A 14,608-nucleotide genomic window follows, 5' to 3' on the forward strand; every position below is an offset into this window, starting at 1 on the left:
GATCCTATCAGCCTGCTCCACCACTCAATGAGATCACAGATGATCATTTACTTTACAACTCCACCTTCCTGCACTATCACCAAATTTCTTTTTATTCCTCCATCTCTTATTATCCAAAGCCTATCAATCACTATACAGCCACATTGAGTAGAGGATTCTAAAGATTGACTGCTGATAGGGTGGAGAAATTTCACTACATTGCTGTCCGAAATGGCCAACGCCTTTTTGTAGGGCTGTGACCCCCTGTTCTAGATTTGCCAGCCAGGAAAAATATACTCTCAGAATCTTTGCCACATTAATAATTTTATATATTTCAACAGGCTGACATTCTTCTCCAAACTCCAGGATTTTTTTTTATTATTTCATGGGATGTCAGCTTCACTATAAAGGCCAGCAATTGTTGCTCATCTCTAATCACCCTCAAGAATATGGCCCTCGTCTACTTATAGTCTGTCCTCATTGGACAATTCTGTTAGTCCAGTAATCAGTTCAGAACAAGCACGCCCTTACTTAAACTGGTAAACCAAAACAAAACCGTACACAGCATTCTAGGCACCGCTTCCCCAAGGTCTTACATAAATGCACCAACACTGCTTTACTCTTATCCTCAAATCCACTTGCAATAAAGATGGCATATTATTTGCTCTCTGTATTTGCATGTTAACTTTGTGATTCACAAGTGCAAGCATGTCCCTCTGAATATCAACATTTACCAGTTCCTCACCTTTTAAAAAATACTCTACTTTTCTATTCATCCTTTCAAAGTGGATAAACTTGAATATTCTCTGCCTTTTTGCCCAGTCACTTAACCTAACTCCACCCTTTTGCATCACCTTTGCAACTTATTTTCCCATCCAGCTTTGTGTCATCAGTCTCCTCATCCAATTTATTGGGCAGAATTTGATGTTCTCTTGCCAGCAGTCTTTTTTAAAGGGGGTTGCTTATCTTGGGTGGCCTTCCCACTGGGTCCACCCTGCCCCAAACTTGTGTCAATTTTACACTGGGATGGACGAGTAAGTACTCCTCACTGACCGCTGCTGCTGCTTCTGCTGTGTTTGGTTGATTATGATATTGGAAAATCAGGTTGACGTTTTAATACAACACCGCTGGGTGGAAAGGTCAAGCTGAGGTAAGAATACAAACCAACCAAACATCCACTCACTGGCTCATTGGCATGTTAACCAATAACAGCAGTCTGTTCATTGCTGCTCCAGGAAAACTGTTACCAGATGTGATCTGTCACTTCATTTAACTTTTTACACATACCTGATTCTGTAAAATTTCCAAGTTCTTCAAAGTTGTTCCATTGATGGACATGCTGGCGGAGTCCTGAGAGAATTGGCTCAATTTGCTGGAGAGAGTTAAAAAATACGAAGTGCCTGCATAAAGTACTGAACACACACCCAGAAGAATCCAAACACACACATCATTTCTCAGTTATCTGGTCGAATTCTTGCAGTGAAGCCATTCATTTGTTTGAAAATACGATCCTTTGGCCTTATGGTGCCTGACTTTTCTCATAAGTGACAAAATCCAAAACGAAAACAGGAAGTGTTGGAAAGATGCAGTAGGTTGTCAGCATTTGAAGATGACAGATGAACTAAGAATTTCAGGGAGGGGAGTTCTATTATCACTGATGGATTCCCATCCAAGGCATTAGCTCATCTTTCCTCTTCAGACACTGCCCAACTGCTGAACTTTTGCAGATTTGATGTTTTTATTCCCTTGGACACTTGTTTTCAATTCACCTAACGTCAAGGTCTGGCGTAAACACAGACCCCTGCTCTAGTTTATGAATCCTCCATGCCAAGAAATTCACCCAAGGCCAGCTTTTTGTTTGCCCAGTATGGCGCATGTCCTCCTGCCCCACTTATCAAAGTCTGGTTAGCTTAAGGGCAACAGGGCAGAGTAAAAACTTCAAAAGTATACACTTGGACAGCTGCTGGAATTCAACAGCTAAAAATCACACGGTTAAAAAAACCAGCAGCTCTCCAGCAAGTGGTGCCGTTAGGTTTCTCACTACTTGCCCAAATAGCCATTACAGTTCTATCTTGCACATTTTACCTTTCAGATGCATTGGCTTTTATTATAGCATGTTCTGTAGGATTAGCCACGCTATGCTTTGCTCACCACCACACGGAAGGCTTGATAGCGAGGCACAGCTGTACCCAGCCAGCAGTATTTTTTTTAAATTCATAACTCTTCCATGGGTGCAAGTTCATGGGGTATGAGCATCACTGGTGAGACCAACATTTGTTGACTCCAAAATGCCAATGAGAAGGTGAGCAACCGTTCTGAACTGCTGCAGTCTATCTGATGTAGGGACACCCAGAGTGCTGTTAGGAAGGGAGTTCCAGGATTTTGATCCAGTGACAGTGAAGGAATGGCAATATATTTCCAAGTCAGGATGGTGTGTGGCTTGGAAGGGAGCTTCCAGGTGATGGTGTTCCCATGCATCTACTGCCCTTGTCCTCCTAGGTGGTAGAGGTCATGGGTTTGAATGCTGTTGTGCATCTTGTAGATGTTACACACTGCTGCTACTGTGCATCATTAGTGAAGACAGTGAATGTTTAAGGTGGTGGTTAGGGTGCAAATCAAGAGGACTGATTTTTCTTGCCTGATCTCAGGCTTCTTAAGTGCTGTTGAAACTGCACTCACCCAAGCAATTGGAGATTACTCCTAATTTGTACGGTGAAGATGTTAGTCAGGCTGTGGGGAAATCAGGTAGCGAGTTACTTGCCACAGAATTCCCTGTAGCCATGTTTATATGACTAGTGCAATTGAGTTTCCTTTCAATGATAATCCTCCAGGAGTATTGACAGGTGAGGGATTCAGTGATGGTAAGGAGTCTGATTGTTAGGGGGAAATGGTTGGATTCTCTTCTGTTGAAGATGATCGTCTTCGGGCAAATGTGATGCAAACGTTACTTGCCACTTGTAAACCCAAGCCTGAATGTTGTCCAGGTCTTGCTGATTTTGGACACAGCCTGCTTCAGTATCTGAGGCATTGTGAATAGTATTGAATGCACTGGAATCAGCAACAAACATCTTGTACTGGAGGGAAGGTCATTGATGCAGCAGCTGAAAATGGTTGGGCCTAGAACACCATACTGAGGAACTCCTGCATTGATGCTCATGGCTGAGGTGGTTGATCTCCAGCAACCACAACTCCCCCTACCCACCCCCTCCCCCCAACCAGAGCTGTGCCAGTTGGAGCATTGACTGTAAGGTCACAGATTAGCAACATTTTCTTTTTTAGGTGAAAATTCAGTCCAAAGATGTGCAGGTTAGTTGGACTGGTCATGCCAAATTTCCCCTTAATGTCTCATATTGTGTAGATTAGGTGGATTAGCCATGGTAAATGTGCAGGGTTACAGGGATAGGGCAGGGGGATGGGCCTGGGTAAGATGCCCGTCAAAGAGTCAGTACAGGCTCGATGGGCCGAATGACCACCTTCTATGCTGTAGTGACTCTACTCTGTTATTTATTAAATACGTTAGAAGCCTGGAATCATTCCGCATAATTTCAATTATCAAGACCTCTGTTAATCCCATTCATTTACATGGGTTTTAAATATCTGATGTATTCTTTCAGGGAAAAAAAAATCAAGTTTCTAAATTAATAACATTTATATTGCATCTTTAACATGGTAAAAGGTCACATGGCAATTAAAATCACAGAATTATTACTTGGTTTTGAGCTTTCTCACACCCTCATTATTTTCATGAAAGGAACTGCAGAACTGCGATCGACATTCAAAACTGCTCAATTCAAATTACCTGGCAATCCACCATTTCGGATGAAATTCATGATGTGTGCTGTTATTTGTATTGCTTAATTCAAATTATTTGATAATTTAATGCAAAAGAACAACTTTGGATCATCAGGATTAGGTTGCATTCTGCCACACATTGATTGAAGTCCCAGTTTGTAATGCCTTGTTTTAACAGCAAATATTAGATACAGCTGGTTAAGAAATGTGGTTTGTGTTCAGATGCCACTAATGAGTGAGGAGACGTGGGTTATTGAACAAGTAGATGAAGCTCGTTAGGCCTAATAGCCTATCCTTGCTCCTATTTTAATGATCATTTCTGCACGTACACAGAGTCTAAAACTGCAAACTTCTCACCTCATGAAATACATTGACCAATTTTTACCAAATCAGCTGCTTTAAAGTAAAAAAAACTAAAATCATTAAACACTAAGGCAGCACCTGAGGGTGAAGATGTGGAAAGAGAGGGTTAGTGTAGATGCAGAGTTCCATAGCCGTCACCAGCTCTCTGCAGCCTCCCTCCAGTGCCACTTAAAATGTCTTCAGGGCTAATTCAGGGGAATCGTAGCAGGCTAGGGGCGGACCATAGAAAGGTCCATTGGCCTGGGGTGGAATTTTCTGGTTTCGGGGTGAGCATGGCCGGAAAATCCTGCCCTTCGTATCTAAGCTAGAGTCATTGCTGGTGAATCTGATCTTAGCCTCAGCTGGAACAAATATATAATCTTTCCTGTATGAATTACTGGATAGCAAACAGGAGTGCTCACGCTGGCTGATTTTTCCTGCTCCCCACCTCAGTGCAGACACCAATCACAGCTGCCCTTCCATCACCCAGGACCAAATCTGGAGCTTTTGGTGATCGGTATGGGTGGGTAAATATACCAATCTGTGCGCTTAACTACTAAGCTATGAGGAGAGAGGATGGTGTATCTGTGGAATTCATTTCCACAGAAGGCTGTGGAGACCAGGTCATTGAGTGCATTTAAGGCAAAGATATAGATAGGTTCTTGATGGGTAAGGGGGTCAAAGGTTACAAGGAAAAGGCAGGAGAATGGGACTGGGAAACATATCAGCCACGATTGAATGGTGGGGCAAACATGATGGGCCGAATGATCAAATTCTGCTTCTATATCCTTGCAGCACAGTGCCACAGTGGTTAGCGCTGCTGCCTCACAGCACCAGGGTCTCGGGTTCTATTCCCAGCTTGGATCACTGTCTGTGTGGAGTTTGCACATTCTCCCTGTGTCTGCATGGGTTTCCTCCGGGTGCTCTGGTTTCCTCCCACATTCCGAAAGACGTGCTGGTTAGTGTGCATTGGCCATGCTAAATTCTCTGTGCGCCCAAACAGGCGCCAGAGTGCGGCAACTAGGGGATTTTCACAGTAACTTTGCTGCAGTGTTAATGTAAGCCTATTTGTGACTAATAAATAAACAAACTGTTCTAAGCAGCTTCAGAAGTGATCCAAATGCAATATACTCAAATATTGTTGTGAAGCTCAAGAGAAGTTAAAACACAGTTCTGTCATTTCCTGGGCTCACCTCAAATTATGTAGGATCTTCTCCAATTTGAATTCGGAAAGGTATTTGATGACTGCTGCCAGACATGAAATGACCGGTATCTCCATATTTAAGATGATGGACAACTGCTGAGATTCTAAAAAACAAAAAGTAGGTTCTTCTGCACAAGTGCATTTAAAAACAGAAAGCTGGAAGATCATCTCCAGTAAGCAGTAACACTATGAACACAAACTTCTCCAAAGCTACTTAAGCAGATCAAGAGCCCCCAGTAATTAATTGTGACTCTTCATTGTTCCTTCTTCAGAAATTAAACTAGACTCAAAACTAAAAGATACCCAGTGAGCTCCCAACTTCACTTCATTTTTAAACATTTTATTTGAGGAAAGATGAAACTGACAGACCAAATGATATGGTTCCCCCCACACCCATTGTCGGGTATTTATGAAGTAGCAAAGATCTAAAAGAAAAAGAATAAAAAGTGTTGCTCCCTCGATAGAATGGGTGAGTCCAGCAACAGAAGATAGAGAATTGGATCATAATCAGCAACTGATTCTCTGAGGAACAGTTAAATACACACAAAAGCATTGAAATGAGAAAAGAACATTCAGCCTGTTCCTCCCACAGACCACTGAACTCTTTGTGCACTTCCATAATCTACTGAGACTTCCAAGATGAAAATTTCCTAACACTATCAAATAATATTCTCCATCTCCATTCATAGAATGATAGAATCTACAGCATAGAGACAGGCCCTTCAGCCCAAACCGGTCCATGCCAACCAAACAGCTCATCTAAGCTAATCAACATTTGCCTGCATTTGCCCATACCCTCTAAACCTTTCTTATCCAAGTACATCTGTCCAATGCCTTTTAGATGTTATGTTCCTGCTTCAACCACTTCGTTTGGCAGCTCATTCCACACACGTACCACCCTCTGTATAAAAAAGTTGCTCCTCCCATTAGTTCTTTCCCCTCTTAGCATAAACCTCTGCCCTCTAGTTCTCAACTCCCCAACCCTGATGAAAAGACTGAGTGCATTCACGTTGTCCATGCCTCAGCAATTCAAACTTGGCTTGTTATTCTTCGTGTGTAACCTTCTAAAAATTTTTACATCAACAGTTTGCATATATGTAGTATCTAACATGGAAAAACATCCCAATGTGCTTCTCAGGGGCAATATTTATCATAATCTACCATTTTCTGTCACTGAAATTGATTCAAAACTCTACTTGGACTTTCATTCATGTGACAAGCCACAGATGAATTTGCTTTTGTAAAAAAAAGTGTTCAGATTTATTTAATTTGAAATTCATATTCCCTTTACAATAGTCTCCATCATCACAGCAAACCAGCCCAGACAGTAATTGATCTTACATCAGCAAAAGCAAACCAAGGGACTGATTAAGAAGAGGAAAATAGAGTATGAAAGTAAGCTAGCAGGGAACATAAAAACTGACTAAAAGTTACAATAGATTTGTAAAGAGAAAAGATTAACAAAAATAAATGTTCCTTACAGTCAGAAATGGAGGGATTAATAATGGGGAACAAAGAAATGGCTGAGAAACTAAATCCATACTGTCTTCACAAAGCAAGACATAAATAATGTATCGAAAGTTCTGAAAAACACAATCTTTAGTGAGGAGTTGAAGGAAATCAGTATTAGTAGAGAAATGGTTTTGGGGAAATTAATAGGATTGAAGGCGGCTAAATCTCCAGGGCCTGATAATCTTCATCCCGAGTTCTTAAAGTGGCCCTATAAATAGTAGATCCACCAGTGATCATTTTCCAAAATTCTTTGGATTCTGGACTGGTTTCTACAGACTGGAGGATAGCTAATGTTAGCCCATATTCAAAAAGGAAGGTAGAGAGAAAACAGGGAACTTTAGACCAGTGAGCCTAATGTTGGTAGTGGGGAAGTTGCCAGAGTCCATTATCAAGGATTTCATAGCATGGCGTTTGGAGAGCAGCAGTATAATCAAATAAACTCAGCATGGATTTACAAAAGGGCAATCATGCTTGACAAATCTACTGGAATTCTTTGAGGATGTAACTAGTAAGTTGGGTAAAAAGTCTGACAACACCAGGTTTTAGTCCAACCTATTTATTTGATAATATACTCACAAGCTTTCGAGGGACACCCTCTTCGTCAGGTGAATGGAGAGTTCTGGCCTCAGACAGAGCATATAAAGCACAGACAGTTTAGAGATTACTGATTAGAATGCGAATCTTTACACCTAACCTGCTGTTCAAGACCTGAAGTGGCTGATAATGTGAGTGGAAGGAGCACTGATCACAGTTTAAAGAGATGTGTATTGTCTCCAGACAGTACAGTAAGTGAGGTTTTGCAAACCCAGGCAAGTCACGGGGGTTACAGATAGTGCGACATGAACCCAAGATCCCTGTTGAGACCGTCCTCATGTGTGCGGAACTTGGCTATCAGTCTCTGTTCAGCGACTCTGCGCTGTCGTGTGTCATGAAGGCCGCCTTGGAGAATGCTTACCCATTAAGCATTCTCCAAGGCGGCCTTCATGACACACGACAGCGCAGAGTCGCTGAACAGAGACTGATAGCCAAGTTCCGCACACATGAGGACGGTCTCAACAGGGATCTTGGGTTCATGTCGCACTATCTGTAACCCCCGTGACTTGCCTGGGTTTGCAAAACCTCACTTACTGTACTGTCTGGAGACAATACACATCTCTTTAAACTGTGATCAGTGCTCCTTCCACTCACATTATCAGCCACTTCAGGTCTTGAACAGCAGGTTAGGTGTAAAGATTCGCATTCTAATCAGTAATCTCTAAACTGTCTGTGCTTTATATGCTCTGTCTGAGGCCAGAACTCTCCATTCACCTGACGAAGAGGGTGTCCCTCGAAAGCTTGTGAGTATATTATCAAATAAATAGGTTGGACTAAAACCTGGTGTTGTCAGACTTTTTACTGTGTTTACGCCAGTCCAACGCCGGCATACCCACATCATGACTAGTAAGTTGACCAGGGAGAATCAGTGGATGTGGTTTATTTAGACTTTCAGAAGGCTCTCAACAAAGGTTTCACGTAGCAGATTACTACGTACAATTAAACTGCAGGGATTGTAGGTAATGTCTTGAGATGAACAGAAAGCCGGTTGGCAGACAGGAGGCAAAGAACGGTAACAGATGGGTCTTTTTCCAATTGGCAGGCAGGGATTTTTCATTTCTCTACTAATACTAATTTCCTTCAGCTCCTCAGTAAAATGTGTGTTTTTCAGAATTTCCGGTATATTATTCACAGGGGACTATGCTAGGACCCCAGCTGTTCACATTGTATATTAATTATTTGACAAGGGAACTAAATGTATTATCCATAAATAAAGTTGGGTGGGAGGGTGAGCTACGAGGAGGATGCAGAGATGTTTCAGTGTGATTTGGGCAGGCTGAGTGAGTGGGGACATGCATGGCAGTTGTAATATAACGTAGACTGTGAGGTTATCCACTTCAGTAGCAAAAATAGGAAGGCAGATAATTATTTGAATGGGTGCAAACCGAGGGAGATGGACACTCAGCAAGACCTTGGTGTTCTCGTGCACCAGTCACTGAAAGTAAACGCGCAGGTACAGCAGGCAGTAAAGAAGGCAAATGGTGTGTTGGCCTTCATCGCAAGAGGATTTGAGTATAGGTATGGGGATGTTTGCTGCAATTGGATAGGACTTGTGTGATTACACCTGGAGTACTGTGTCCAGTTTTGATGTCCTTATCCAAGGAAGTATGTTTTTGCTAAAACAAGACTGCAGCAAACGTTTACCAGGCTGATTCCTGGGATGGTAGGACTGACATACAAAGAGAGACTAAGTCAGTTAGGATTATACTCATTGGAATTTAGAAGAGTGAGAGGGGAATTACATAGAAACGTTTAAAAGTCTAACAGGATTAGGCAGGGTAAATTCAGAAAGAATGTTCCAGGTCGTGGGGGATTCCAGAATTAGGGGTCATTGAAGATAAGGGGTAAACGTCTAGAACTGACGTCAGGAGAAATTTCTTCACCCAGAGAGTGGAGAATCTGTAGAATTCATTACCACTGAAAAGTAGTTGAGGCCAAAATGTTGTGCAACTTCAAGAAGGAATTAGATATACCACATGGGGATAAAGGGATCAAGAGAAATGGAGGATGGTGGGATCAGGGTATCGAGTTTGGTAATCACCCATGATCATAACGAATGGTGCAACTGGCTTGAAGGACTGCTTCTATTTTCTATGTAAGCTAATATTAAAGGTCATCCAAAGTTTGTGCCTTTTCAGAAGTCTGTCACCAACAGAATGCATTCCATTGAAAATGAATTAGCAAGAGTACTATCAAGAAGTTTTTTTTCTCTGCCGGGTATAATATTGAGGAACACAGATGGTTATGAGTAGTTAGCAAAGGATAAAAATAGCCAGTGGTGGCTTTGATATTACAGGCCTTGAGTGAGAACAAAGCTGAAGTGTGTTTGTGGACTGAGTGGGAAAGTTTATATAAAGGGTGAATTTTAATGGGGATTGAAGGGCATATAGAGGTTGGAGCCAGTGGGTGCAAAATGGCATTTAGGATGCCAAGACTCAAGCTCCTAAAAAACAAGCATGAGAGTGAATATGCTAGCTGATGGGTGAGGTGAAAGTTGGGGAAGATTACAATTTTAAGGATCTTTTAAAGTGTATTTTCAGAATTTTTTTCTTCCTTCTCACTACATTACTCTGCTTGCTTTCCTACCAGTCTTCAGAGCAGAATGATGTGACTGTAATTTTCTGTATTGGGTGAAACTCTCCTATAAAAATTCTAAGTGCCGAATTTGCGTAAAAAGCAGAGAAAATCCCGCTGGTGAAAATGGTTTTTGCCAGTTTTGAGGATGAGACCTCTGGACCTAGGCTCTGTCCGGCATTTTTGAACATGCTGCAGAATCCCTACGATTCCACAAAATGCAGGCCAGAGTGCACATCCTGTGGGGAGCTCAAGAGGCTGAAGATTAATAGTAGGTTAGCATCTATTATTGGGCAGTTTTGTTTCCTTCCCACTTTTTTCCTCCTTTATGCAGCATGTTTAAGATCCAGACCAATATGCTTTACATAGAAACATACATAAAGGATAGAAGTAAGAGTAGACCATTCAGTCCTTCAAGCCTGCTCTACCATTCAACATGATCCTGGCTGATCACCCAATTCAACACTCTGGTCCTACCAACTGTCCTATTTCCCTTTAGCCTCAGGAGCTATATCTAATACCTTCTTGAAGTCACACAACATTTTGGCCTCAACTACTTTCCAACTCTTTGCTTCCTACCTGCAAACCAGCTTTCTAGCCATCTCAAGGCACGACCAACAATTGCAGCTTAATGAACTATACCCTTTCAAATGTGATCTGAAGCCCTTTGGATTAAATTACCTTCAATATATGTCTTCTCCCTGCACAAACCTGAAACAGTACAAGGGCCTACTTAAGTTCTAGTCATGAACATGGCTCCCAGAATCCAGCTCAGAGTGGCAACACACACAACAACCTCATTAGCACTCTTACTGGGATCATTCAATTTATTCCACTGTTCTTTATTAAAATACAGACTGTAAAAAGAACTAAATACAAATAATCAATAGGGACAATAATGATGCATTTTTATGGTTTGTAGAATTGAAGTAAATATCATTAAACATTGTTAGCGCCAATTTTCTAATACACAGGTCAAAGGAGAAAGTACACTGACTGTATCCCGAACAATGACATATCAGCTACACCTTGCTCTGCCCAGCAACTGACACTTTGAACATGGGGACTTGTGTGATCCAACTGAACTACTGGGGAATGTTTGTAAACTTATTCATTTATAGCTCAGTTTTCCTCAGGTTGCATTATGACAGACTATTTCTTGGAGGTGATCTCATCCCATTTGGCTTTAGCACATTCAGGAATCTAAATACCTGAAGCATGACATTGTTTTCATGTAGATGTAGCTATAAAACTGCAACCGATCCAGCAATTATTTCAGTGCTCCCTTAGGCCAACCTTCATGCTTGCATTCTCTATAAATTCGAGCTCATTCCAAATTCTGCTGCCCATATGTTAATCTCATATCAAGTTCTGTTCACCCATCATCCATCAATTTGCTAACCTTACAACGGCTCCCCATCCTGCAAATGCTTCATTTTAAAATTCTTACCCTTGTTTTCCAATTCTTCCATGATCTTGGTCCCTTGCTGTCTCAGAAATATTTTCCAGTCCTACAACTTTCACATCTCTACGAACCTCCACTTATCACTACTTGCGCAGCCTTGATTTTTGTTGCTGCGCCACCGGTAGCCTTCAAATGCCTGGGCCCAAAGCTGCGGAATTCCCTCCCTAATCCTCTCTGTCTGCACCTCTCGCTCCTCTCATGAAATTTCTTAAAAGCTAGCTCATTGACACAGGTGACCAAAAGCGTGGTCAATGTCAATTCGGGTGCCTCATTGTCAAGTGTTTCTTAATATGGGTCCTCTGAAGCATCTTGGGATGTTTAAATATGTTAAAGCCACATGGAAATGTATAGCAATGCAAATTGCTGTTGTCAGTAGTCTATGGAAGTGACCTGCCTGCCTCCCACTCCCTGTTGCTAAGCACCTCTGAATGACAAATAGGCCAGAGAAAAATCTTAGATCGCAAACACATGTCTTCATGTTGAGATGTCCCACCTGTTGGCATTTTAACATTCAGGAGACTAAACGGCTATCGCTTGACACAATTGTTTTCAACACTATTTCGTTGACAGTCTTTCTTTTAAAAAAAATGTAACGTACGGTACCTGAAAGATCAGAGTTTCCATGTGCATAAAACTCAGAGGTCACCTGGAAAGCATTGCTATACTCAAAATGGATACTGTCCATGCGCTCAACACGAATTCTATCGTCACGTAAACTGCAAGAGATGAAGTTTTAAACAATGAGCACTATCTTTCTCAATCAATTACACGGTTTTATACAATAACAAATCTGCACTGAGGCGTAGAAATACTTGAATACCGATGGCAGGCCAGGTTTGTTTCAGGTTGGTAACTCTCCGGTGAAGAAATTAGAAGGGTTCAAAATTTCATGTCTCAGCCACAAGAGCCTCATGGCTATATTATGAATGGAAATATGTTTGTGTCATCTGATAACCCATTTATATCCACAGTGCAATGCAACTACCTCTATTCTGAATTCACACTTTTACAATGAAGAATGATTCACCACTTGTGTGCACGCACAAACGATGCACGAGCAGTGATTTTTCAAACATATTCGGATGTGGTTTGTTGAGTGACAATGGTTGCTCAGTCGGTATCCCTCTCACCAGTAGGTCACAAGGTCTGGGTTCAGGTCCCACTCCAGGGCTTGAGTACAAAAATCGAGGCCGAACGACACCCCAGCACAGCACTGAGGAAGTGTTGCTCTGTCGGAGGTGCCATCTTTCAGGTGAGATGTTAAACCATCAGCCTGCTTAGGTAGGTGGAAAAGATCCCATTAAACTGTTTGAAAGAGAGGTTAGCGCTGGAGCCTGGCCAATGTTCATCCCTCAAATCAATATCGGGGAGGTGGAATCATCTGGTCACCATTATATACCCACTTGATTGCTGAATACAAATTGACTGCAAAAACAGATGCTCTGAGGAAGGATCTTCCAGACTCAATGTTGGCTCTATTCTCTCTCCACAGATGCTGTCAGACCTGTTGAGATTTTCCAGCATTTCTCGGTTTTTGTTTCAGATTCCAGCATCTGCAGTATTTTGCGTTTAACAAACTGACTGCCACGTGTCCTACCTTATACAGCGACTACACTTTGAAAAGGAAAAGCACTCCATTGTTTGTAAAGCACATCAAGACATTCAGTGATTATGAAAAGTGCCACAGGTTCACCCTTTTTTAATCTGAAATCTAAGAAACTTCACTGGCACAGAACTCAAAACTATCTTGACAAGGTGGCATCTCTGCCTCCTGAAGCAAAGCTCTAACATAAATAGGACACTGATGTAGCTCAATGTGAAAACGGAAAATACCTCAACGGAAAACAGCTAGTTAATGACCTTAATAGGTGAATGGGTGGATTTGTCACCCAAGCACGTAACAGTGTTTGGGTTTGGGTGGGTGGGTGGGTTCCCAGGGAGAATCCCATCCATTCAAATTATACACCCCGCCAAACGCACCCTTAGAGGAATCAGAGGGAAGGAGGCGAAGAGGATGATGAAAAGTGGCTAGCTTGGTGAGATAGGAGAATCACTCTTGCTATTCCTGGCCTACAAGCAGCATCTGAAGGGCATTTACCTCTTCCACACCATGGGCCTCACATTTCTTTTGTTTCCAAGATTCCCAAGGCCTGCACAATGTAACATTTTAAACGGAGGTAAACTCCGAGTCATGGTACCTCATGAAAATGAGTGCCTTATCTCCATCGAGGTTAATTCCCCAATCTCCCTAGTCCAGTCAAGGCATTGATAAAACTGGAAGTGAACGAGTTAGAGGCAGTTTGTTTTAGATTTGAGATCCCAAGTGCTTATCACATTTGGATCATATTTGAAAGCTTTCTTCCACCTTTTGAAAGATTTCATGATTTAAGGGCTATTTGTGAGGCAGATGCTCAGCATCGGAAACTGAATTTATTCAGATATTAAAAGACGATTTTTAATCAGCTAAATACACCCCACATTCTCATTAGAAATCAACCTCAAACGTTGCTATGGCACTGTTAGAATCCGGCTAATTAACTGTCTATAAACACCAATGAAATTAAATCTCCAGAACTGCAGCACTCAGAAAGAACTAGAAAGTGGACATTGCCAGGAAAACACACAAGCTTTCAAAAAAAGATAAGCAACAACAATGCAGCAGCTGTGGAGAATCATTCGCACAGAAGGATTATTTTATATAATGGCTCTCGTTAAAATGAAAACCTTTTTAAGAGCAATAGCACATTGACATAATTCAGAAAAGCAGTTCCCGTGGCTTCACTCCAACCACACATTAGAGCGGCGATCAAAATTCTGCCTTGCAAGAAAATAACAAGAAGGTAGAAAACTTAAATTACAGCCACACTAGTCAATCAATTCTTAACCTGCCCTTTAGTTAGACAAAAAGGTTAAAAACCATTTTGCTGCACATTTGTACCACAGGGCTGCAGCTTCATTTTAATCCCAAGTATTTGAATGACATACAAAACTCTCAGCAAAGGCAGCTCCCGGCTAATTAGAGGTGAGAAACAGGAAAAGGTCAAAAGACATGAAGTACATGTCATATCTTGAGTTGGCCAACAGCATACAACATATTTGAAAATTAATGCTTCATGCAGTCCTATTCACTCGTTGCAATTGGTTGT

The 14,608-nt window shown here is 41.7% G+C and overlaps 1 protein-coding gene across 1 annotated transcript in view; it reads right to left on the reverse strand.

Annotated features, from left to right (window-relative positions):
- msh3 (mutS homolog 3 (E. coli)) overlaps positions 1-14,608 on the reverse strand; it is a 254,211-nt gene that overhangs the window by 170,441 nt on the left and 69,162 nt on the right. The window contains exons 9-11 of the mRNA XM_080189206.1: positions 12,066-12,178; positions 5,307-5,421; positions 1,267-1,351 (exon numbers count right to left, since the gene is read on the reverse strand). Coding sequence (XP_080045332.1) covers positions 1,267-1,351; positions 5,307-5,421; positions 12,066-12,178 — 313 coding nt within the window. The remainder of the gene's footprint in view (positions 1-1,266; positions 1,352-5,306; positions 5,422-12,065; positions 12,179-14,608) is intronic.

Source organism: Carcharhinus amblyrhynchos, chromosome 5, assembly GCF_965287045.1.
Source record: "Carcharhinus amblyrhynchos chromosome 5, sCarAmb.v2.hapA, whole genome shotgun sequence".
Lineage (NCBI taxonomy): Eukaryota > Metazoa > Chordata > Chondrichthyes > Carcharhiniformes > Carcharhinidae > Carcharhinus > Carcharhinus amblyrhynchos.